The 27,817-nt window shown below is 42.1% G+C and overlaps 1 protein-coding gene across 1 annotated transcript; it reads right to left on the bottom strand.

Annotated features, from left to right (window-relative positions):
• Positions 1-27,817, bottom strand: rab33a (RAB33A, member RAS oncogene family). The gene is made up of 2 exons (XM_068047965.1): positions 27,207-27,817; positions 1-2,037 (listed from the first exon to the last, which is right to left on the bottom strand). The coding sequence occupies exons 1-2, from the start codon at positions 27,459-27,461 to the stop codon at positions 1,597-1,599; spliced, it is 696 nt and encodes a 231-aa protein (XP_067904066.1). The 5' UTR covers positions 27,462-27,817; the 3' UTR covers positions 1-1,596.

Below are 27,817 nucleotides of genomic sequence, written 5' to 3'. Positions count from 1 at the left end.
TATAAAGAATTTACACAAACTACAGTACATTACTTCCATCACTACAACATCCCTAACACTTACTTTAGATTCAGCTCCAATGCCATCAAACTGTAGAGTTGAGTCACTGAATCTTGTTTGACTGTATTACCCAAAGCATCTGCTCAACACATTTCCAAATGTGGGTCCAGTAGCATTGAAATGTGAAGATATATTTTATGCACCATCAGTAGAAATAGCCCGCAAGTCTGGGGGAAGAGAGGCTACAGAATAATTACAACTTGTCTATTTAAACCCACTGTTCAATATCTTAGTCTCCAGAGTAGATGTCAATGTTTTATCTTCTCAGAGATCTAGCTGTTTCATTCTAAGAGAAATTTAATCTCTTAACTAAACCAAGCACCCTTTGTAGTGGATTAAAGTGCTTGGCATATCAAAAAATTGGACCAAAATTGTACTAAGTGCAATTCTTTCCCCTTCCCTATATCACATACTCAGCTTTCTGTGACTATTTCATTTCTCAAAGCAAATAGAACATTACCAAGCTTGACTTTTGAAGAATTGATAACAAAGCTAAAAAGTGAACCATTCTTCAGCCACTTAGATCAGAGCTCAAAGTGATGTAATCTGGTATCAGCAAACATAATCTGATCACCCTATCTTCGGGTCAAATATTGTGGCAAAACTAAACCTGGTTGTTGCTGTCTCTCCAGATTACCGTTGATTCATCCAGTTAAAAGTTTTACTTTCTTGACAAACTCAAAACATGAGATATTTGAAGCAACTTCATCATTCACACAATTCATCATGTTTATCTTCAGCAGTTCCAGCTTCAGTCAAAGTTTGTCAAAAATCTATAATGCAGCTGGACCAGGCCTCTGCCAACTTAATAGAAGAGGCTTAAACAGAAAGCCTGAAAAGGACCCAGAATCTGAAATCTCAATGAAGATCCCAGAGACTTCCACTAATAATATTTTCATTGATTGCTCCCTCCCATATAAACATTTTTATATCTAGCCAAAAATGATGTGGTATGTAACATTTACCCATTCACAAACATTGTCAATAAACGTATACTGAGGTTTGGCTTGCCAGAGAAGTGGTAGCTTTCAGGAATCTCAGTTCCTAGAACAACATGCTCCAAAACTCAAACCATTGACTATGATGGAACAATTGCATTGCTGTAATTCCACAATGCTGTGCACTCAGCAGGGAGAACAGATTGAAGAATCAGGGCTACAATGCTGCTGCTTAATCTCTGACCTGCAATCCCTTTCAATGTGTTTTCCAGAGAGAGCAGGAGATTGTGAGAATAGTCCTTATGTTTCATACACCCTGAACTTTAACACAGTTGGCAATGCGATCTCACCATCTTATTATCTTGCACATCACTGTATTTTTAAAAGTACTTTTCCAGGTGGCAATGTTTATTTTTAAATTAGTTTAAATCACTGAAAGGGTTACAGATTTATTATATTTGATTACGTTGAGCTTTTTGGTGTTAGGAACCCCAAAAGGTCACTAATTTTTGTCAAATGTCATATACAGAACAAGCAGTTTTAACAAACTGATGCAAGCAGTGAAAAGCTTCAGTCTCAGCTCCTCAGTCTAAGATACTCAACATGGACATGTATTCTTAGCATTTGACTGCACATTAACTTTCCCATCTCTTTTCTCCATCTCTCGGAATGTCAAAGCTTTTTGTGCCTTCAGCTTGCACGCCAGAGACATAAAAATGGATTCCACATGGTCGCTTTCTTTTGGATCCTTTGCCGATGTCTCAAACAAAAGCATATTGTTGGCGTCTGCAAACCGGAGTGCTATGTTGGAAGATACTTGTATCTCATTAGTGAGATCGCATTTGTTACCCACCAGGACCTTTGGCACACTGGGTGAAACTGAGTGGCTGTTGCATTCTTGAATCCATGCTTTGAGATTTTCAAAGGAGGCCAATTTTGTTACGTCATACACAAACACTACAGCATGTACGTTTCTGTAGTAATGTTGTACCATACTTTTTCTGAATCGTTCTTGGCCAGCTGTATCCCATACTTGTATCTAAAAAAGAAAAAAGGCAGAAATTATAGAAAATGGTGAAAATAATTATCTACTTTTTTCTACTCTTGTAATTTTCTCTCTTCTTTTGAAGAAAGTGACTCATGATTGAATGCAGTTCTACAGATACCAGCAACCCTCCAGTGGTCAATCCTGAACAAAGTGACTTCTTTATATGTATGAAATAATGTGAAATTTCTTGAGGGCACGGGTTGGTGGGTATGAAGGTGGATGTATACATGCACAAGCATTTTCCAAATTTTCAGCCAATAGTCCAGGGGAGGAAAGACCAAACGTAGCATCAACTGTTCTACCACCAGATAGAGAAAGGCAAAGAAAGTCACGTATGTAGCACTTCACATAAAATCAATGACTTTCAAATGCAGTACAGTTACATAGACAAATGTGGCAGGCATTTTACCCTTAGCAAAGGTCCCACAAAATAGCAATGAGATGCAATAAAAACAGAAAATGCTGGAAACACTCAGCAGGTCAGGCAGCATTTCTGGAGAGAGAAACAGAGTTATCATTTCAGGCCAATGACCTGTTTTAGAACTGAAAAAAACTTTAGCAATGAACAGCTTTTAAACAAGCGTTGAGGCAGGGAATGAGATGATCACCCAGCTAATCTAGGTTTTTTTTTGGTGGTGCTGGTTTAAAAAGGAATGTTGATGAAGACAATGGGATATCTCTCTGCTCTTTTAATAGGGCCAATGGACTGTTAACATCCATCTGAACACCTAACTCAGCATAGAGTAAGGATCAAACCTGTGACCTTCTTGGTCTCTATAGTTAAACACCACCCCCCCAGAGCTACCAAAAGTGTATCCCTTTTTACATTTCTAACCTTTGCCACTTCTGATGAAAGGTCATTGACCTGAAACGTTAACTCTGTTTCTCTCGCCACAGATTCTGCTAGACCTGCTGAATATTTCCAGCACTTCCTGCTTTTATTTCAGACTTCCAGCATCCACATTATTTTGCTTTTATCCTAACTATAGGTCAGTTAGTTAAACTCAGCTGTGGAAAAAAATTTCAAATGTATATTTCTAGATAAAATTAGTAAACATTTAGTAATATATGGACTAATTCTAATTTAATTTGAAGTGACCATTAAGAATTTTCAAAACCCATTTCATAAGATGTCTCACGATAGGCTTGTTACAAAAATTCTTAACTGAAGCAAATGTAACAGCATGAATGGAAAGTTGGTTGATGGTTAGAAAATGTGTTAGGGTAAATGGGTATTTCTCAGTTGGAAATGGCATACCCCAAAGGTCAGTGCTCAGTCATCTTTGTATATGTAGATAATTTGGACATGATAGAGAACACGGTCTTGACATTTGCTGACTACACAAAAATTGAAGATTTGGCACAGTGAGGAGGATAGTAAAAGGCTTCAGGAAGACATAGAGTGACTGCATCTGCTACATTTTGTGAATAAGTGTGAAATAACGCATCTTAGAGGAAGAATAACAAGGAATGGGAGAACACACTCAACCAAAAGATGCTGAATAATGGTGAACAGAGAGGCCCAGTGGTTCAAATACATAATTCCCTGGAAGTGGGAGAGCAGGGAGATAAAGCTGTTAAAAAAACCTAATAAGATTTTGGGTTTATAAATAAATGAAGGAAATATTTATGCAAAACATTAGGTCACAGTTAGAGTATAGTGTGCAATTTTTAGTCCCCATGAAAGAAAGGGCATTAAAGTCATTGACTATAAAACAGAGATTCACCAGAATGATGTCAGGGTAGGGAAGTTTTAGTTATGAGGAAAGACTTGAGATGCTAGTCTGCTTCGATTGTAGTAAAGAAGGACAGAGGATATTTAATAAAAATGTTTTTAAAAAGTTTTGATAGAGTTACTGGAAAATGGCTATTACCTTTGCTTTGAGCGTCAGTGATGAAGGATCATATATTTAAAATTACTAAAAAGGAGTAAAAAGAGGTTAGAAGTTTCCTTACCAGATTTTTTCAGCATAAAATACTTTGTCAAGGGCTTGATTGAGGCAGAGACCACTGCATCCTTATGATGCAAATTGCTTCTTTCTTTTCAGAGAGGATCCCCAACTCGAGAAGTCTGATGACAAGCTCACAAATGATATTCATGGAGGGTGAGCTCATAGCATATCTACTGGACAGCTTTAAATTCAATGTAGTTACTTTACTTGTGTACTGATTAGGAGGAGCAATTGATCTTTAAGACATATGTCCCATAACTGCTTCAAAAAAAGGACAAGTCAACAACTCCCTTGTGTTTAATTCACGTCTTGATAGAACTACACAAAAGCATCACAAATGTTCCTTGTGCTCAGCCTACTGATTATCGAAAGGCCTGCTCGAAAATATTGAATTATCTAATCACACAGGCAGCCTGTATTCTAGCACAGCAGTTAACGCTTTGTTCACCAGGTTACACAGTCCCTGCTGGAGCTATCACTGCTACTCTATCCACCTGCTCACCAAATTTGATTATTGCAAACTAAATTTGCCAATAATCAAGCAGTCAGAGCGTTGTTGGCTATCCCTTGATTCGAGGATGACGTCTACTCAAGGTCACTAGTTTCTGCCATGGGTCTTCAGATGACTGAACAGGTGGATTCTAGACCCACAGATCTTTGGGCACATGGGGCAGGACGTCTCATGTGGTAGTGGGATCCGGAAAGCAGGATTTCTTCCTTTTCTGCCACACCTTTAAGGAGTTTGGATTCAAAGCAGCTTGATGGACAAGTTGTCGCCATTTTGAACGACTGGTAGCAAGCTCCTCCCAGACATCAATGTCAATGCTGCAGCTGTACAAAACTCTGGTGAGACTGCACCTGGAGTATTGCGTGCAGTTCTGGTCACCGCATTATAGGAAGGATGTGGAAGCTATGGAAAGGGTGCAGAGGAGATTTACTAGGATGTTGCCTGGTATGGAGGGAAGGTCTTACGAGGAAAGGCTGAGGGACTTGAGGTTGTTTTCGTTGGAGAGAAGGAGGAGGAGAGGTGACTTAATAGAGACATATAAGATAATCAGAGGGTTAGATAGGGTGGATAGTGAGCGTCTTTTTCCTCGGATGGTGATGGCAAACACGAGGGGACATAGCTTTAAGTTGAGGGGTGATAGATATAGGACAGATGTCAGAGGTAGTTTCTTTACTCAGAGAGTAGTAGGGGCGTGGAACGCCCTGCCTGCAGCAGTAGTAGACTCGCCAACTTTAAGGGCATTTAAGTGGTCATTGGATAGACATATGGATGAAAATGGAATAGTGTAGGTCAGATGGTTTCACAGGTCGGCGCAACATCGAGGGCCGAAGGGCCTGCACTGCGCTGTAATGTTCTTAAAAAAAAAAGTCAAAGAGAGCTTCAGAGCGTCTTTGAAACGTTTTCTTTGTCCTCCCCGGAATGCTGGCCATTTGAGAGTTGAGAAAACAGGACCTGGCGAGGGAGACGGGTTTCAGCCATCCGGCACAGTGTCCTGTCCATCAAAGTTTGTTTTGCCTGATTGCTTGAGGAGCTGGCTTCAAGAAGGACACTAGTGTTTCTTTGACGGTCCTTCCATTGAGTCCGGAGGAGACATTGCTGATGGAATTTTTCTAGCACTTCTGGGTGTTGCTTATACACAGCCCAGGTCTCATTGAAATACAGGAGTGTGGCGACAACCGCTCTGTATACTCGGACTTTTGTTGACTTGCGGAGGTCTTTGTTGTCAAACATTCGCTGCCGTAGTTCGTAGAAGGCTGAGCTGGCACAGCTGTGTAAGATAAGTTCACTGCTTGGTGTAATGTCTTAAAATGTATAAGCTTAATTAGAAATAATTATGAGAAATAAAAATGCTTTAAAATATTGTTAAAGTAACTATGTATAAGCTCAGTTAAACATGGTATGAGGCTGAGAAGCAAGCCTGATGCTGAGCCAAGGTTATATTTTTTAAAAACTAGCAGCGAGAAACAAACCTTGAATTAAATATGAAAAGAATGTAGTGGTATGTTTGAAGCTAACAGATAATGAAAAACAGAGCATTAATTAAGTTACAATTAAAACTGAAGGTTTAAAGCTTCTAAGATCTGTTAGCACTAGTGTAAAAGGCATTGCTGTAACTCATTTAACCACTGCTTGTATGAAATTTCTAGATAAGGAATAACTAAGTTGCAAGAAAATGGAACAAAGTGATACAAGAAAATTAAGCATAAATTTAACGTTAAAATTTTAAAAAATTATGATAAAACAGAATGGGCTGAATTCTATAAGCCTGCTGCCAATTTCGGCAGTGGGCGAAAAAAACGGCGGCCTGAGCCAAAGAGCTGCTGAGATTCCAAGCACGGCAACTCATTTAAATAGCTGGGGTGGGCCGCGCCCCCCGCCCCCCCCACCCGATCACCTGGAGGGGGCAGACTGTCCGTCTCCGGCAATGGCATCAGCTGCCTGTGCGTAGGTGCTGATGCCATTTTTAAAGGGCTGTCTGCCCTACCGGGATATTTAAATATTTAAAGTGAAAATGAATTAAAATAAATCATTTCTTTTGCCCCTCTCCCACCCTCCCAATATTATTTGCCCTTTCCTCCCCAAAACAATTAGCTTCACAATCTGGCCTGTCCGCGCCCCCCCCCCCCCCCCCCCACAAAAACTGCACAAACTTTAAACTATAACCCTTCCCACCATCCCCTACATGCATGATGTTCATTTGACCCCAGTCCCTATTCCCCCATCCCACACTGAGAAACTACCTCCTCCCACCTCCCCACCAGTGTTGTGCCTCGTTTCTCCAGACCTGGATCCGAAAGCACGGCAGTGCCGGCCGTAAGGATGAAAATCATGGCGCGACATCAGGAGGCAACGGGAGACTCATTAATTCAGGTGATTTAAATATTTAAATGGTGATCCTGTTGCCGAGCAGTGGGGGCGCTACCACGAGGTCTCGTCGCGGCCGTTAGTATCGGACCAGGCCCTGCCAGCGCCGAGATCCATGGGTCTTCATTTACAACTCCCCCCACCACAAATCCAGACGTCGAGGCCGCTATAAATCCAGCACAATGAGTGAGATAGCCCAGGCAATTGTCAGTTGCCACGTAGGCTCAAAGGAGAAAAGGGATATAAAAGAACAGCTATTGAACATGAGAGGCAGCACGAAAAACTCAGAGGAAGAAAGAAGAAAATCTTCAGTCAACAGAACACGGCAAGAGTAAGAGAGACTGCACCATAGTCACTGGGAGGGCTACTGCCGACGTTCTGAGGAATAGACCAAGATTGTTGTCTTTGTTAAGTATTACTTCGTTGCACTGAATATAAACTACTTAATAAATCTGCTACACTTATAACCAACATATACCTGTACCCATAGTGGTTTATTGTAGTCACGGACAAGTCACCCTTGTTGGATTAAATTGGATCCCGAAAATAGCAGGAAAGCTACAATTGGCATCCCAGATGGGAGTCTGCCTAATAATTGAAACCAGGTATTGTTGAGTATAAGGAAGCACACACCAGGGTTTGCATCTTCATTTTTTTTTTAAAACAACTGACAGTGTCTCTCTAAGAACACCAAAATGCCTGAGGGGGATCTTTGGACAAAGTGGAAAGCAAGGTTAGAAATAAAACTGTGGTAGTACACAGATACAGACATGATTAATGGGGTGTCTGGCTACAGACCCAAGGGCATCTCTTTAGGATACAGTCAAATTCATCAGAAAACAGGCTAAGAAATGGAAGTTAGATAAAGCGATGAGTTTGATCGCGTTTGCAGTCTCATACTGCACGCAGTGAGATAACAAGGCTATCCTAGCAAAGGATGACAAAATAGTAGAGCAGCAAGAAAAAATATCAGAGCAGCCAAAACAGATGTCAGAGCAACATCAGATCGAGCTCCAGCGGAGTCAAGTAGCCTCATCTGTGGCAATATTGCAACAACAAAGTGTAAATGCTGTCCAGACAGGCTCAGAGCTGCAGAATCTTGAGGAAGCCAAATGTCAATTAGACACCCTCACCAAAGATAATAACCACCTCACTAGACATTTGGAAGATTCACGGGGAGCCTCAAGAGAAGCTCATCAGTGCCCCCAAAGAGAGGCAAATCGCCGACACTGTCACGTTACCATTCACCAGTTAGAAAAACAGCTGGGAAAACAAATAGCAGCAGTAACCATACCCAGATTATAACCCGAAATTTGATGAATTTAGTGAAAATTTATATCCTCCCCTACCCTCTCCTTTTACATCAGGTACTCCAACCTATTTTAATAGGAACAAAGAGGAAGTCTCGAATATCTCCCGTGAAGAGAAAACTCCACTTGATTTCCCAAGTACAGAAAACCCAGTTAGTGTCCTTATTAGAACTCAAGTGGTTCCTAATACCTCAGCCACGGGACTAGGAGCAAATCCACAAAAATCACCACCAGAAAATGGGAATGAGGGGCAAGGAGCAATTCCACCCATAGTCCTGTGGACAGGTACATATGAACAATCCCAACCCTTAGATTATTCAGAACTACAGGCAAGTATTCAACAATTAGGACCTATCAACCCACAAACATGTCCATATGTTAGTGTCTAAAGTTCTGTTAATGGATGATAAATACCTGGTAGTTCAAGAAATAGGGTGAACAGGAGTTGGGTGTTAATTAGTTAATTGTATTCAAGTGTGTATATATAAAGAGCCAGCCAGCACTGGTTGGTGGTGTTGTTTAGAGAGCAGAAGTAAGCTCTGTGACAAGCAATAAACAATCTGAACAAAGCATCCTAGTCTCAGTGTCTTCTTCACAAACAGGCTTGGAGATTTCTCTAACACCATAGACCTAAGACGGCACTTGCAGGCATTTCAGCATTACCACCCCAATCTCGAAGACAATGAATGTTATCTTGTCAGCCCTTACCTCAGACTTGCGAGGTAGTCTCCCTTTTAATGTTTTTAACCGGGATACTGTCCTGAATGACGATCACTGCTTTACAAACTGCTTTGGAATAGATAACATAGACCTGTGAAAAAAGATATGTCAAACTAAACAGGGCCCTGCTGAAAACCTTACTGCATTCGGTGATTGACTATACACTATTTACGAGATGATGCAGGGAAATCCCAATGTTAATGTTCTAAAATGGAAAAGATGAAGCTGCTTTTAAAAAGGTATGTCTGAAAAATACACAGCCTTCCTTACGAACAGCCCTGGGCCATACGGTTAGCCACAACTCACCCTGGACTGATCTCCTACATGAAGCAAACGCTGCGTGGATGTATGCTAAAAGCCAGAGCCAGGATTCCCAGAAAGAGAAACCTGTCCAAATTGTAGAAGGCTCCCGCGCCCTTCTGTCTGCACCACTCCTTAAACAGTCAGGAGTGTGCTATAATTGTGGCAAGTCAGGGCACTATGCCAATGACTGCTGGAGCAGTAAATGGTCAGGACCCAGGCCAGGGAGATTTAACAATTATCAACGCCCAAATCCACCTCCTTATGCCTCACGACCACCTAATACCGTAGAAACTAAAATAGATGCATTGGCCTCTAATTTGGAAAACATGTCTGCTATTATTGTCCAGGCATCAGGACATCCCTTGGCGCAAACTACAAGCACACCTCCGCCTACTTCGAATGGAACTGGAAACTCCGACTGACTGAGTCAGGCGCGCCGGCCTGGTCTGAGGTGGGGATCAGTTGAGACGGCCATGGCCAACCAGTTATTTCTGCTTTGCTGCCTGGGAGCCGACGGCAAAATATGCTCATAGACACCGGTTCATCCGTCACATTCGTACACACCCCACAACCTGCGCGCCATTTTGTGGCGGGGAAAAGTTGCTTCACCATCACTAGTGTTACAGGCACTAAAGTTTCGGCTTACCCAGGAGACAGTACCACTATTACTTTGGATATGATCCCAGTACAGATTCTTGAACCCGTGTATCTGTGTATGTCCAATGAAAAGGCAATTTTGGGTAGCGATACTCTCCATGACAGCTATTATGGATTACAATCAAAACTGTTTATGGGTTAGTTCAGGACCAGAGGATGTTGTACAAATCTCAGAGGCTCACTCAGTATTTGCCATTAAACAGCCTGAACTGACTGCTTTACTGACTCACTCGCTGCCTGCTGTTAATGCTTTAATCACTGATCATGTAGCAGCTTTTGCTGAGTCTAAACACGATTGTGGAAGGACGGCTGGTGAAGTTTAAATTAATGACTCGCCATATCATGCCTGTAAACAGTACCCTATTCAGAGGGAGAGTATTCCGTGTTTGCAAACAGTCATTGCCTCATTGGAAAAACAGGGGGTATTATGTAAAGGATCTTTCACTACTAACTCTCCTATATGGCCTGTTAGGAAGCCAGATGACTCATGGAGACTTAATATTGAGCATTAAACAAAGCTACACCACGACAGGGCCCGACCGTTAGTCAGGCTCCTTGGCTGTTAACATCTGTCCCTACCAAAGCTACCATTTTCTCTACTCCTGACATAGTGAATGGTTTTGGAGTATCCCAGTTGCTCAGGCAGACCACAATAAATTCACTTTTACATCTGAGGGGCAAGGGTATACTTCTACGTGTCTACCACAAGACTTCCACAACTGTCAATATTCCACCAGCATATGGCACAAGCTGTGAAGGCATTTTTAAATGCATCAGTTCTCCTCCAATATGCAGATGACCTCCTCCTTGCTACAGAAACTGTCGAAGAGCATTTGTTGCTTTTCAATCTGTTACAGAAAGTGGGATTGAAGGTGAACCTGAAAAAGGCTCAGTTGGTGCAGAGTAAAGTCACCTTCTCGGGGTAAAAATCTCTGCTACGGGACTCAGTCCGGATCAGCACAAAGTCAATGTTATTCAGTGACTCCCATTGCTTGTATCGAAGACGGCATTGCGATCCTTTTTGAGGTTAGTGGAATATCAGAGAAGTTTTATCCCGAACTTTGCAGATTTGGCCAAGCCACTGTATGAACTATTGAAAGGTGATGAGGAAGATATTCGACCAGCACAGGGTGATAGCCACATAGAATCAGTGAATGTCTTAAAACAGGCAACAATGCAGGCTACTGCCCTTATCTCCTCAGACTCTAGCAGGCCTTTCCACCTGGAAGTTGGTTCCACCCCTTCCAGTATGACAGCAGTTTTAAGTCAGAAACAGCAGATAAATGGCACGTTGCACCCTATCACATACACCTCCCGTATTTTGAGAGGGGCAGAGAATACATACTCAGCATGTGAACATCACCTACTAGATACCTTCTGGGTAGTCAGTCACTTTACTTACATCACCGGACTACAGAAAGTGATTTTACATTCACCACACACACACCCCTTAAATCTTCTATTAAAACAAAGTGATACTAAAGTGTCTTCTCAATGGTTCAGCAAACGGTCACTTGAGTTACTGCAGCTAGACCTGGACATCACCCCACACGAACAACTCTCAACTCTTTTTCCCCTGACGCTTGCTTATGAGGGAAGTCCACACCAGTATCAGTTACCTGTGTTGGAGATTAAACTAAACCCAGTAAAAGCCTGCACAATTCCAAAAGCCCGAAATGTGTACATGGACGGCTCCTCCTACTATGCTGACAGCCACCCCAAAACCAGGTGTGCCATAGTTGGCAATGACACTCCTGATCAGACAAGGGGATTCCAAGTCCCGCCCATTCATCTCAACAAGCAGAACTGATAGCTGTCATCACCACTGTCCACTACACAGGGTCTGAAGCAACTAAATTTGGTCTGATAGTATTGTTCATCAGATGGTAAACCTTTATTACATTATGGTCTCCTCCATAAGCTACGGGAAGTGCTCCAGGAATGAGTTGTCCTGTCATATAGGAAAGGTAGCAATCCATCGGAAAGATTCATCACCAAATACCCAGGGTAACAATGCAGTTGATTGGCTTGCTAAGAAATCCGCACAGAATGGATTACCAGTACCAGGCTGGGTGATGGATAAATTCAGATCCCAGGCAACTGTTGAAGCATTTGCTACTAAAACAAAAGCCATTGATTTGACAGAACTCCAAACTTTGTTCACTCCATATACTCAGGTCATAGAATGGCACAAACAGGGGTGTCCACTACCACAGCCCACCTGGTGGGCAAACTCCACAGCGCTTCAGCACCACGATAAAGAAAGCCCCTCCCTGTCGATGATTAAAAATAAGGATGATTCTTTGGTAGTTTGCATTCCTCCCCAACTTAAAGAGGAAATTAAAGAGACACTACTCAGCCGATAGGAGATTCAGGAGATTGTGCGTCAGGATTTTCCCTGCTATGGACAAGAAGAAAATACCTCGATAATTCCCACAGCACAATTTATCTCCCTTCTTGAAGATAGTTAAAATTGTCGCATTCCTGAAGTCAGGGTAAGAGTTCATTTTCCTCCCAAATCCAGGTGAGAAAGGGGTCTAGGGGTCCCTCTCAGTCTTCATCTGGTCTTACCACAACAGGGTTTAATTTTTAAAAACACTGTTTTTTAGCTCCTCCTTAGTGAATCCTTGTTCACCAATTTCCAATTATAAGGCAAAGACACCAGTACAAACAGGCTTTCTTAGGTTCAAAGAAGAAAAATTTAAATTTTATTAAACTTAAACTCTAATTCGTTTAACTCCTAAGGATACATGACGCGCCCACGCTAGCATGCATACGTGATACACACAAGCAGATAGGGACAGAAAAAAGAAAAATAAAGTGGAAAAGTTTGAGGCAATACCTGAAGAGGGTTTTTTGTTACAGATCTTAGAGCTCACTGTAGAGTCCTTGATTGTAGGCAGATCTTGCTTTTCTTTGGGGCCCAGTATTCTTCTTAAACCTTGTTCGCTGCAGGAGACTTTTCTCTCTTGGGGTTCATGTGTCTTCAATGGATTCAGAGGCTTGCAAGAAAGAGATGGGAGCAGATAGGAGAGATCTTCTCAATCCAGGAGCAAACAGACACTCAGTTTAAACTGTTTGTACAATTCAGAAAAACTCTGGTTGCCAAGAAGGTTAGTCATGTGACTAACTGGACTGACCACGTCTTGGATTATATCACTTTAGCAGTCTCTGGAATGCTCCTCTTACACACAATACCTGGTGATCAAGGTTCATTGTGGGTTGAATGCATCAGGCAATGGTCCTTTGTCCTTTCCAAGCACTGTCTGTTAATATGCAAATGTCTTTTCCAGCCACGGCTGATCTGTTCAACAAGTCCTTTCTGCACTCCAGTAACAGTTTAAAATCGTTCATTACAACATTAATGTGCTTCGTTTTTGGCAGGTAGGGGGCTAGCATGACAGTAGGATGAATACATGGAGTCTTTAAGTGAGCAAAAGCCCACCAGCTTTGAAGACCTCAGCTGGAATACCATCTAACAGTCAGAGCATCACAAGACCAGAGAGACAAACCAAACAAAAACAAAGTCGGAAATACTCAGCAGATCTGTAGCAAAACATAAGTCAGTCAACGTTTCAAGTCTTAAGATCTTTCCTTGGGACTCAGCAACTGTAGTATTTCAATTTTGATTTAAACAAAAACATGATGGGCTGAATGGCCTCCTCCTGTGCTGAAATTTTTCTATGGTTCTAATTAACATTAGACCACGAGGCATATTTCCAAACTGTTTTCCTGGAATATTAACTGCCCACAGAAGCTGGATTTTGCCTGTGCCACAGAAAATAGATCCATGGGATTGCGGTGGGCTACCAAGCAAATGGAAGTCACAAAGAAAACTAGGAGTACACAGTCCTGCTGAAGGCATGACCAATTTACAGCACGACTGTCAACAACAGCTCTGCCAGCAATGTACAGTAAAAATCACTGAATCACATAAATCATTTGGCCCATCGTGTCTGCACTGGCTCTCTGAAAGAGCAACTCCCTCAGTTCCATTCCCTTGCTTTCTCCCCGTAACCCTGCATATTCTTCCTTTTCATATAACTGTCTAATTTGAATTCTTCAATTGAACCTGCCTCCACCACGTTCTCAGGCAGTGCATTCCAGACCTTAACCACTCGCTGTGTGAAAAAGTTTTTCCTCATCTCACTTTTGCTTCTCTTACCAAATACTTTAAATCTGTGCCCTCTTGTTCTCAATCCTTTCACGAGTGCGAACAGTTTCTCTCTATCCACCCTGTCCAGACCCCTCATGATTTTGAATACCTCTACCAAATCACCTCTCAGCCTTCTCTTCTCCAAGGAAAACATCCTAACTTCTCCAATCTATCTTCATAACTGTAGTTCCTCATCTCTGGAACCATTCTCATGAATCTTTTCTGTACTCTCTCCAATGCCCTCATGTCTTTCCTCAAGTACGGTGTCCAGAATTGGACGCAATACTCCAGCTGAGGTTGAAACTAGTGTCTTATGCAAGTTCAACATAACTTCCTTGCTCTTGTACTCTATGCCCCTATTAATAAAGCCCAGGATACTGTATGCTTTATTAACCACTCTCTCAACCTGTCCTGCCACCTTCAATGACACATACACATATACACCTAGGTCCCTCTGCTCCTGCACCCCCTTTAGAATTGCACCCTTTATTCTACATTGTCTCTCCATGTTCTTCCTACCAAACTGAATCACTTCACATTCCTCTGCATTGAACTTCATCTGCCACCTGTCTGGCCATTCCAACTTGTCTATGTCCTTTTGAAGTTCTACATTACCCTTCTCACAGTTCACAAAAAGATAAATCGATACAAGAGCAACTCTAATGAGCTGGGCTTTTGCTACACCTACAGAGGCAGCATTCCCCCTTTAAATGCAATATAAATAGTAGCATCTTACCTGGCCACTGACAGGCTGAGATGCTGATCCTGTTCCTATAAACCAGTATTGTAATTGTTGTGATGCACCTTTGATTTCTGCTGCAAATTTTTAAAATAGCTGATTCCACAGTCCCGGGAGCCTGATTTATTATAGAACTGTTTCTTAAAACAATTTTCAAATATGAATTAGCCATTCATCAAATCGGCTCAACTGGACCAAAATGCAAATTGGCCCTGGTTGGGTGGATTTGGAAAATTCAAGCTCATCATCTCCCCTCCAAAGACCATCTAATTTTTCACATTCCATAAACCAGGGTAAAAAAGTTTGAGATACTATTGAAATCTCATACCATTACTACATAATGCAGAGTAAATGTGACCAGTCATACACAAAACACAAAATAGGGAGCAAGTGGTGAATAAACCAGAAACATTCAATAGAGCAACTCAGACTATCAGAACATAATCAAGCAACTAAAAAAAATTATTTTCATCCCCACACTACTGTAGTCTTCTGCATCCATGCTAGCCAATCTTTGGATAACAGCACTTTTGAAGTGCACAGTGGGATCAAAGCTAACAAGGCCCCAGTCTCCAATTAGCAGCTCAAACATACACACAATTAACGAGGGATCAGCTTCTTTTTGCAGGTCACTATACAGACCAACTGAAATGTACCCTCTGGAACAGAAACAACAAGAATGTCATGGCCAAGGTAAATAACCTGTTACTGACCAACCAATGCCTGACTACACAGCTACACAGAGGTCATATCTGCGATATAATACATTCAAATTGATGCTGGATAAACCAGAGCCACTGGAGGTGCAGACAACAGTATAACATCACAGTAGACTAACCATCAACGTCCTGGGGGGTTATCATTGACCAGAAACCTAACTAGACCAGCCATATAAATACTGTGGCTACAACAACAGATCAGAGGCTGGGAATTCTGGGGTGAGTAACTCACCTCCTGATTCCCCAAAGCCTGTCCAACATCTACAAGGCACAAATCAAGAGTTTGGTGGAATACTTGCTTGCCTGGATGAGTGCAGCTCCAACACTCAAGAAGCTCTACACCATCCAGGACAAAGCAGCCCGCTTGATCGGCACCCCATCCACCAACTTAAACATTTGCTCCCTCCACCACAGGTGCACAGTGGCTGCAGTGTGTACCATCTACAAGATGCATTGCAGCAACTCGCCAAGCCTCCTTCAATAGCACCTTCCAACCCGCGACCTCTACCGCCTAGAAAGACAAGGATAACAGACGCATGGGAGCAGCACCACCTGCAAGTTCCCAAGTCACACATCATCTTGAATTTGATCTGCATCATTATTCCTGCACTGTCACTGGGTCAAAAACCTGGAACTTCGTTCCCAACAGCACTGCGGGAATATCTACACCAGGTGGACTGCAGCGGTTCAAGGCGGTGGCTCACCACCACCTTCTCAAGGGCAAATAGGGATGGGCAACAAATGCTGGCCTACCCAGCAATGCCCACATCCTGTGAAAGAATTTTTTAAAAAGAGACAATCATCTTTTTGCTCACGGTGCTTCCACATATCTCACCTGGTATTTACATACCAAGTTCAGAGTAGAAAACATAACACTGAGCTTCTCATTAGGAGTAATCCTGTTAAGTAAATGCAGTTTCAGGTCAATGACTTAAAATGGCAGCATCAGCTCATCTGCCTGAGAGATAGCACAGCAGGGAGCCCAGACAGCAGCTTGGTTATAGAGTGAGGAGAGGAAGAATATCTAACCTGCAATAATCGAAATCATTATCCAAAAGGTCAGCAATGTGTTTCCATCCTGCAGGTGCAAAATCTGTTTTAACAATGGATAGATTTCCATGTTAATTAGTGTACTGCATGGCTTCATACAGATTTCAAGGGTCTGTATTTAACAGTTATCTTGCTCACTTCCACTTTTCCTCCCTTTCTAGATTCTTGCCACATAATACAAGCAAGCTTCTAAGCATCGACACAAGCTAACCTGGAGTTATCGTTAGGACAGTTTTCCCTCACTTCCTCAAACAAGGAGCTTTCTACTTGTAATACTGAAGATATAAATTGGAATCTTACCATACCATAGCACAACATCCTAACACAAGCAACACTTTTGCAAAAAGTGCGTACGGCAAAAGCTGGATTCCTTCAGAAGTCAGCAGTAGGCAGTTCAGCAGATTTGGCACAGGAGTGTGCTAGTGACTAGACTATTGACATTGGTGGGGAGGGGTTAATATTTAAAGGCATTACCTATTATTAAAAAAAAATCCATCACAACCATGAATCACTGTCTTGTAAGCCTGACATTTCTGCTTAAAACATGACAATCATGTTTCAGCAATTAGCAAGTTGATTTCATCCAAGGGCTCAGGAATATATCACATGGTGCAGAGTGACGCATCCACATCAGAAAGTACCTGATTAATTCTTAACCTGTGCTGAGTAAACTGATCTCAGCTGGAGTGGGAATGGTAGGGCTGCGACAACTCGCTTCAGTGTAGTTGGGCTATTTTTAACAATTGGAAGGAGAGGCATCAAAGCCAAGACCGAAGCAATCTGCAGAAAGGCATACTCTGTATCAGAGGTCACTAAATGTTTATTAGGACTCAGAGTCCTAGGTGATATTTTTCTCTTTCCATAACCTACCAATTGTACACCTCACCACTTCAGCTTGCATTAACCAAGTCATCACAGGACAGGAATGAAACACCAGAGCGTTCTAATATAAAAGCAAAATACTGCGGATGCTGGAAATCTGAAATAAAAACAAGAAATGCTGGAACCACTCAGCAGGTCTGGCAGCATCTGTGGAAAGAGAAGCAGAGTTAACGTTTCGGGTCAGTGACCCTTCTTCGGAACTAGCAAATATAAGAAATGTCAAAGGTTATAAGCAAGTGAGCCGGGGGTGGGGCAAGAGATAACAAAGGAGGTGTAGATTGGACAAGGCCACATAGCTGACCAAGAGGTCATGGAGCAAAGGCAAACAATATGTTAATGGTGTGTTGAAAGACAAAGCATTAGTACAGGTAGGGTGTTAACGAACTGAAGATTGAGCAGCAGCAAGTACAAACATGAAAAAAAATGGGTAAGCCAACTGAACAAACTACAATGAAATGAACAAAAGAAAAAAAATTGGAAAAAATGTAGAAAAGAAAAAATAACAAAAAATAAAAGTTAAATGGGGGGCCCCGTCATGCTCTGAAATTATTGAACTCAATGTTCAGTCCGACAGGCTGTAGTGTGCCTAATCGGAAAATGAGATGCTGTTCCTTGAGCTTGCGTTGATGTTCAATGGAACACTGCAGCAAGCCCAGGATAAAGATGTGAGCATGAGAACGGAGGGGGGGTGGGGGAGGGGAGTGTTGAAATGGCAAGCAACCGGAAGCTCAGGGTCCTGCTTGCGGACTGAGCTCATTTTCCGATTAGGCACACTACAGCATGCGACAACTGCTGGCATGAAAACCAGAAGCAAAGACACTCAGTTACAGGAGACTCATCTTTAGAAGGTAAATCAATAACATTTGGAAAATGTAGGCTTGTGTCATGTGATCAATCAAATGCTCAAACCTCCAGGAATACATCCAATGAGAGTTGACAATCCTACATCCAGTAGCAGTTGCCTTTCTCATCTCGTTTTAGGATTGCTAGTAGTTTTTTTTTTTAGAAAAAATGCTTTATTTCTCCTGTTCATCTTTCATTCTGGATAAAATCCAGGTTTTCCTCACACTTTTTCTTAACAGATAAGAATCCAGCATATTTTAGTAAGAAATGTTTTTCTGAAGCTTAAAACAATTGATTTCAATAAAGCTATATTTTACTGTTCAGTGCATGACAGCAGTGAACAGTAACTAGCCAGAGGCTGTCCATAGGCAGACAAAGGGAGTTGGAACTTGCCAGGTTCCTACCAATACCACTCAAGTCAGAAGCTCAGATGCGCACAACAATGACCTCCAATTTGTTCTCCCTCCAGAAAAACACTTCACATCTGTTCAGAGCTTGTGGACTGAACTGCATGACACAGCATGTAAACAAACCAAAATGTTATGTTACTGTGTCACTTAACTACATTGTTAAAGACAACTTAGCATTGAAAAAAAAATAGAATTAGTGTTTTGGCCAGTCTACAATGGGAACTGGTCATTATACTTGCAACTGTAACTTCCATTAATGCACCACAGAGTGCTTAGAACTTGTGGTGGAATTCCCCCAAAATTCTCAGTCTCATCATGAGGTGGCACTAAGGTTAGGCGTTTTCTTATAAAGAACTTTGCCATTTAACCACTCTTACTCATCTCCTAGTAAATGTCAGAATTCTCAAAGAGTTTGGAGTAGGCTGCCTGCCTCCCAGCCCTTAGATGAGGAAGAATGTTAACTGAACAAAGGGTTTTTCTTTTTAATAACATTTATGTAGCACATTGTTATATCTATACCACCATTTGGAATCTTTCTTGTGACTTTAATTTCAAGAGTATTTCTCCACCCCAAATACTGGGTTGAATGTTCCTTGGCAAAGGCAGTGGGAAAAAGCTCAGAGAAGTGAATCCTCTGCAGGCAAGATTCGGTCACCAAATGATTTGCATTGTTTAAGTGGCCTTCCTCAAGTAGCTTATTCGACAAGTCTATTATCCATTTGATGAAAAGTTCCACCTGAATTCTATTACATTGCATTCAATTAAATATATACTGTTGTACCTGGAAACGTATTGCTGCAATACACCTAGGTGTACAAAACTCTAAGCTACATATTAAACAAAACCAAGCACATACAAAAAGACCTCAGAGATGCTTTGCCATTTTAAACCCTTGAGTGACTTGCAAACACAAGTTTGCTGTATGGGGAACAATAATGTGTCACAACTGTGGCTGTTTGAAGTGACGCCTACATTAAAAGCAGTTTGGCACATCTTCAAAGAAATCAGATTCTCACCTCCACCTACTCCAGCATTTCTTGTTTTTATTTCAGATTTCCAGCATCTGCAGTATTTTGCTTTTATTTACCTTGCACTATAGTTGCTCCTGGTCCAGCTGAACACATACATGCACTAAGAAGCTCAAAAAAATAGGAGCAAAAACCACAAAGAGAGACTGGATTGCCTAACAAGCAAGGACTGGCAGAGAGGGGGAGGTGAATCATGAAAGAAATTCCTTCTTAATTCTCCTCAGCATTGGTCACTCATGATGACAGCTCATAATATTTTATGGAGCAGCTACCATTGCAGAACAAGTTTCAAAGACATCTATCATGGCACAATACATATTGAAAAAAGCTGAAAGCTTATCATAGATGTGTTGAATATCTCAACAAATCAACAGGAAACTATACAAATAACAATGTCAATTTCACCAGCTGTCCCCTTAATTAGGGTTGAAGTAGGAATTTCTCCTCGGTAAACCCATCATTGTGCTAATCTCCTTGTATGTAGCAGCCCAGCTGAAGCAGATCAGAAGCACTGATTGTCAATTGAATAGGTGCAGTGCCATGAATTGGAGGCGTGCAGTTTCAATTCACCACTGATTTCATACTTTAAAAAATCATAATGGGGCTCCCCCAGTGCTTCAGTGATACACCAGGAATGTCCCAAGTTTTATCCATTATTTGTGATGTTAGTTGATCTCTGCCAAGGTAATATTAGAGGGAAGAACAATTGCCTCAATAAGTTAAGGAATGAAAATGTGAGTGTGAATGCCTTTATTTTTATTTGTTCTTGGGATGAGAGTGTCACTGGCTTGGCCAGCATTTACTGCCCATACCTAATTGCCCTTCAGGAGGTGGTGGCGAGCCACTTTGAACAGCTACAATCCATCTGGTGTGGGTACACACACTGTGCTATTAGGGAGGGAGTTCCAGGATTTTGACCCAGTGACAATGAAGGAACGGCAACACAGATCCAAGTCAGGATGGTGAGCGAGTTGGAGGGGAACTCGCACTTGGTTGTGTTCGCATGCATCTGCTGCCCTTGTCCTGGGTTTGGAAGGTGCTGAAGGAGCCTTGGCGAGTTGCTGCAGTGCATCTTGTAGATGGTACACACTGCTGTCATTGTGCGTCAGTGGTGGAGGGAGTGAATGCTTAAGGTGGTCGAGTGGGCTGCTTCCTCCTGGATGGTGTTGAGTTTCTTGAGTGTTGTTGGAGCTGCACTCATCCAGGCAAGTGGAGAGTATTCCATCACACTCCTCACTTGTGCCTTGTAAGCAGTGGACAGGCTTTGAGAAGTCAAGAGGTGAGCCAATCACCACAGAACTCCCAGCCTCTGATCTGCTCTTGTAGCCACAGTATTTATATGGCTTGTCCAGTTAAGTTGCTAGTCAATGGTAACCTCCAGGATGTTGATGATGGGTGATTCAGCAATGGTAATGGTGTTGAATGTCAAGGGGGTGTGATTAGATTCTCTCATGTTGGAGATGTTCATTGCCTGGCACAAATGTCACTTACTATTTATCAGCCCAAGCCTGAATGTCGTCCACATCTTGCTACATGTGGGCACAGACTACTTCCTTTATGCTAGGTTTGACTTAAACCAGAGGATCAACCTAATTCCCACATCAAGGTTCCTTGATGCCACACTTGGTCAAATGCAGACTTGATGTCAAGGGCACGCTCACCTCACCTCCAGAATTCAGCTGTTTTCTCCAGGTTTGGACCAAGGCTGTAATGAGGTCTGGAGCTGAGTGGCCCTGGCTGTACCCTAACTGACCATCGGTGAGCAGGTTGTTGCTGAGTAAATGCCGCTTGATAGCACTGTTGATAACACCTTCCATCACTTTCCTAATGATGGAGAGTAGACTGATGGGGTGGTAATTGGCTGGATTGGACTTGCTTTTTGTGGACAGGACATAACTGGACAATTTTCCACATTGTTGGGTAGATGCCAGTGATGCAGCTATACTGGAATAGCTTGGCTAAGGGCATGGCTAGTTCTGGAGCACAAGTCTTCAGTACCACAGCTGGGATTTTGTCAGGACCCATTGCCTTTGCTGTATCCAGTGCCTTCAACTGTTTCTTGCTATCACATGGAGTGGCATGAATTGTCTGAAGACTGGCATGTGCGATGGTGGGGTCCTCAGGAGGAGGCAGAGATGGATCATCCATTCGGTACATTCCCATTCCTGATTGCTATCCAGTGACCTTTGATCGAAGTGCACATGTGAGCACATATCAGGTGAAGACAGGTTTGGGTGTCAGGAGGTTCCCTGTGGTCAAAAAACCTGGCAGTACTCACTGTAAAGCTTTATACATGAATAACTGTCAGTGAGCAAGATAGAGGTGCTCATGGAATCACAATCACCGTGTTTGGAAAAGAAGATGAGGTGAGAAAATTACTGACAAAGAGAAAATAATTACTGCAATATTGTGTTAATGTTATAGTGCTGTGGTAGATCTGCACCAATGTCAATGCCTCATACACAACCGATGAAACAAGGATGGTGCAAATTTAAATGAGCAGTTTGAACTAAAGATAACAGGATCCTGACAAAACAAAGCAAAACAGCTGTGTGATTACACCAGTGAATATCATTCTAAAAGGTCATGCTCTTAATGGATACAATAACAGAGGAATAAAATAAATTATAAATAAAAATACCATAAACATTCAAATATTGGCAGACAAGTGGCAGATGGAATTTGATACAGAGAAGTGTAAGATGATACATTTTGGCAAAAGGGATAGGAAGAGGCAATATATACTTAATGGCACAGTTCTAAAGAGTTCAGGGACAGAGGGGATTCATGTTCCTAGATCTTTGAAGGTGGCAAGACATTAAGAGTGTAATTAGCAAAGCATGAGAAACTTGGGCTTCATAAATAAGCAGTATTGAGTACAAAAGCAGGGAAGTTATGCTGTACCTTTATAAAGCTCTAGTTATACCACAACTCTTGTGTCAAATTCTGGTCACCACACTTTAGGAAGGATGGGAGTGTCCTCAAGAGGGTGCAGAGGAGATTTACCACAATGGTTCCAAGGATGAGGCATCTTAGCTACAAGATTAGGTTGGCGAAGGTGGGGTTGTTCTCCTTGGAGCAAAGGACATTGAAGGGAGATTGGATAGAGGTTTACAAGATTCTGACAGGTTTAGATGAGAAAGACAAAGAAAAGCTGTTCCCATTAGCTAATCGTACAAGGACAAGGGGACACAGATTTAAGGTCACGGGCAAGAGATGCCAGGGTATGTGAGGAAGCTTTTGTTTTACACAGCGAGTGGTAATAACCTGCAATTTGCATTGTTCGCAGTGTAGAGTGACTATTTTATTTTTGCATCAAGTAATCAGATGGTCCATTTGAAAATGATTTATCCAGTACACAGCATTCATGTTTTTCCACTGTATTAAGAATTCAATTTCTTTGCTGTGCAAGTTATTGCACTTTTTTGTTAAATCTGATTTACTGTTTCTTTTACAATTCTCAATAGCCCACCAGCAGAGAGTTCTGCTTTAATCCCATTCAAGAATTAAGTGGTCAATAGGTGAGCACCGACAAGATTCCAGTGATGGAACATTTACTTTATGGAACCCCAACAGTACTTGCCATAGAGGGAAAGAGAAGGAAACAATTCTGTACACAATCTTTAGTTGCACAACTGACAGATAAATTTATTGATTTTTGCCACTAGAACGTGAAGGAACTAGAAGGCACACCTACTTGCACCCAAAAAGCCAAAAGTATCCTTCCAAAACATCACAACTGCACACCATTGTGGTTTTATTCTCAGGGTATTTATCACAAGATAAATATGGACAAGGAAGGCCAGCTGGCCCATCTTAGCTCATTCATTCAGTAAAAGCTACACTTTCCCCCTATTAGAACATCCAACTGCCACTTAAATGATTCCAAGAGATTTGCCTCCATGACTGTAACCAGAAGACCATCTCACATGGTGACCACTCTGTATAAAAGACTTATGGTTTAATCTGAAGTTGGGTTCCCATTTTACCCTTTTCTTTACTTACTATCTTGAGAGGGCTTCGATTCCTGATGTCAAGGATGAAGAGGCCCTAGTGTCTCCAATCAATCATTCTACAGAACTCAGTTCTCTGCACGGTCTTTATGGCTTGAATATCTCTACTTTGTCTCAATAACCACAAACTTGCTGTAGTTTGTGAAGTGCAGTTTGACCAGATAATGGGACAGTTTCAGTAGACATTCTCTGATATTTGTTCTGTACTGATTTAGCAGTATGGCAGCATTTTTTTTTTTACAAAGCTAATCAAAATGTGAAAAATGTACTGTGTTCAAAAATGGATCAACCTTATTAAAGTATTCACATTTTAACACTGATTAAATCTTGTTGCTCCTAATCAGCATGTTGAGGAAGACTTCCCTACAGCAAACATTTAGAACTCTGATTAGGGTAGATATAGGAACAGGAGTAGGTCATTTAGCCCCTCAGGCCTGTTCTGCCATTCAGTGAGATCATGGATGATCTGTGACCTAACTCCATATACCTGCTTTTGTCCCATATCCCTGAATATCTTTGGCTAACAAAAATTAATTTAAAATTAACAATTGATCTATCAATTGCTGCTTGTGGAAGAGAGTTCCAAACTTTCACCACCCTTTATGTGCAGAAGCATTTCCTAATTTCATTCCTAAAAAGGTCTGGCTCTAATTTTTAAGTATCTCCCCGATTTCTAGACTTCCCAACCAGCAGAAATAGTACATAGAGAGAAAAACTAATCAGTTCCCTAGATGTCTTGAAAACTTTGAACAAATCGCCCCTTAACTATCTAAACTCCAGGGAATACAACCCTAGTTTGTGTAATCTCTCCTCTTAACCCTGGAGTCCAGGTATCACTTTGGTAAACCTATCTTGCACTGCCTCCAAGGCCAGCATATCCTTCCTAAGGTGTGGTGTCCAGAACTACTCACAATACTCTAGCTATGGTCTAACCAGGGCTAGCTATAGTTGAAGCATGATTCCCACTCCCTTGTATTCTAGTCTCCAGCTATTAAAGGCCAGCATCTCATTTGCCATTTTGATTATTTTCTGTACCTGTCCATGACATTTTAATGAACTATTTTCACAGAATCACAGAATAATACAGTGCAGCAGAGGCCCTTTGGCCCATCGAGTCTGCACCAATGCATTAAAACACCTGACCTGTCTACCTAATCCCATTTGCCAGCACTTGGCCCATAGCCTTGAATGTTATGACGTGCCAAGTGCTCATCCAGGTACTTTTTAAAGGATGTGAGGCAACCTGCCTCTATCACCCTCCCAGGCAGGGCATTCCAGACCGTCACCACACTCTGGGTAAAAAAGTTCTTTCTCAAATCCCCTTAAACCTCCAGCCCCTCACCTTAAACTTGTGTCCCCTTGTAACTGACCCTTCAACTAAGGGGAATAGCTGCTCCCTATCCACCCCCCTCATAATCTTGTACACCTCGATCAGGTCACCCCTCAGTCTTCTCTGCTCCAGTGAAAACAACCCAAGTCTATCCAACCTCTCTTCATAGCTTAAATGTTCCATCCCAGGCAACATCCTGGTGAATCGCCTCTGCACCCCCTCCAATGCAATCACATCCTTCCTATAATGTGGTGACCAGAATTGCACACAGTACTCCAGCTGTGGCCTTACCAAAGTTCTGTACAACTCCAATATGACCTCCCTGCTTTTGAAATCTATGCCTCGATTGATAAAGGCAAGTGTCCCATATGCCTTTTTCACCACCCTGTGGTGCCCTTCTGCCTTCAGAGATCTATGGACAAACACACCAAGGTCCCTTTGTTCCTCGGAACTTCCCAGTGTCAGGCCATTCATTGAATACTTCCGTGTCACATTACTCCTTCCAAAGTGTATCACCTCACACTTTTCAGCATTAAATTCCATCTGCCACTTTTCTGCCCATTTGACCATCCCGTCTATATCTTCCTGTAATCTAAGACACTCCACCTCACTGTTAACCACTCGGCCAATCTTTGTGTCATCCGTGAACTTACTGATCCTACCCCCCACATAGTCATCTATGTCATTTATATAAATAACAAACAATAGGGGACCCAGCACAGATCCCTGTGGTACGCCACTGGACACTGGCTTCCAGTCACTAAAACAGCCGTCTGTCATCACTTTCTGTCTCCTACAGCTAAACCAATTTTGAATCCACCTTATCAAGTTACCTTGTATACCATGTGCATTTGCTTTCTTGATAAGTCTCCCATGTGGGACCTTGCCAAAGGCTTTGCTGAAATCCATGTAAACTACATCAACTGCACTACCCTCATCTACACACTTGGTCACATACTCAAAAAATTCAATCAAATTTGTTAGGCATGACCTCCCTCTGACAAAGCCATGCTGACTATTCCTAATCAAATTTTGCCTCTCCAAGTGGAGATAGATTCTCTCCTTCAAAATTTTCTCCAATAGTTTCCCTACCACTGACGTGAGCCTCACTGGTCTGTAGTTCCCTGGCTTATCTCTACAACCTTTCTTAAATAGTGGGACCACATTAGCTGTTCTCCAGTCCTCTGGCACCTCCCCCGTGGCCAGAGAGGAATTAAAAATTAGGATCAGAGCCCCTGCAACCTCCACCCTTGCCTCCCACAGCATCCTGGGACGCAAATTGTCCAGACCTGGAGATTTGTCCACTTTTAAGCCTTCCAAAACCTCCAATACCTTGTCACTCCCTATGACAATTTGCTCAAGAACCTCACAGTCTCTCTCTCTCTCTCTCGAAGTTCCATATCTGCATCCTCACTCTCTTGGGTGAAGACAGATGTGAAGTATTCATTCAACACCCTACCAATGTCCTCTGGCTCCACCCACAAATTTCCCCCTTGGTCCCTAATGGGTCCCACTCTTTCCCTGGTTATCCTCTTCCTATTAATATACTTATAGAATACCTTGGGATTTTCACTCCTTTTACCAGCCAGAGCTTTCTCATATCCCCTCTTTGCTCTCCTAATTGCTTTCTTAAGCTCCATCCTACACTTTCTGTACTCCACTAATGCTTCCATTGATTTGCTCTCCTTGTATATTCCTGGACCCTGAAGTCTCTTTGGACCTCCACTGTTTCTAGCTTTGCATCATTTAGAAAGTACCCTGTTCTATCCTTTTTAGATCCAAAGTGAATGACCTCACATTCACTTACATTGAAATCTATTTGCCACAGTTTTGCCCACTCACTTTATCAATATCCCTTTGTACTTTTATGCTTCCAACTACACTGCGACAATGTCACAAAGATAGGTATGGGCAAGTTTGGATATGTGACTTTCTGTCCCATGGTCATCATCCCATCAGGGAAGTTTGAAATGAAGACATCACTGGAACGCTGGTGTGCCTCCTAGTGATCTTCTCCCAGCAAGAATGGCATAGTCATGAAAGCAAGGAGGCTGAGCTAGTCAATATTTCGCCAATGGGGAAGTACAGTTATCACCCCCATCCACTGAAGGAAAACACATTAGTTGACCATGTTAAAATCAATCTTGGACAATACGTCTATCATAATGCTAGTTACCTTGATCGTTTCTCCTTCTATATTCACCGGTTTCTCTCGAAAATCTACCCCTATGGTGGCTTCGGTCTTGTCGGGAAACGTTCCTCCACAGAACCTGAAGGTCAGGCACGTCTTACCAACATTGGAGTCCCCGATTACAATAATTTTAAATATCCGCGCTTGCACCGAGAGCTCCAAAGACGATTCATAATCCGTGGACACCTTTTTAGACGTGAAGCCTCGGGTCTCGCCATTCGCCGCCACTTGATTTGCCATATTGGATACCTCTTTGTATTATTAACGGAAGTGAAACAATTCTTCACAAAAGGATCTTTTCACGCTTAAAGGGATATGGAGCCCTTATCCACCGATGAAACCACAATCGGCTGGCAAAAGACTTCACATAGAAAAATTAAATATAAAATATTAGGATCGGGGCTGATATTGTCTGAATCAGCATCCTTACCAGCTGGGCGAACCTTTTTTCAGTTTGATTGGCAAGAATTGGAATGATAAAACTGGAAATGCTATAAAGCTGCTCCTTTTTTTCCTCGCTCTCCCCGCGCGTTGGTTTTTTTGTGCTGATTAATGGGGCCACGCAGTAATTGATGAGGTGAAGTTGACGCAGTGAT

Source organism: Heterodontus francisci, chromosome 15 (genome assembly GCF_036365525.1).
Source record: "Heterodontus francisci isolate sHetFra1 chromosome 15, sHetFra1.hap1, whole genome shotgun sequence".
NCBI lineage: Eukaryota > Metazoa > Chordata > Chondrichthyes > Heterodontiformes > Heterodontidae > Heterodontus > Heterodontus francisci.
This window is presented reverse-complemented; position numbering and strand designations above follow the sequence as displayed.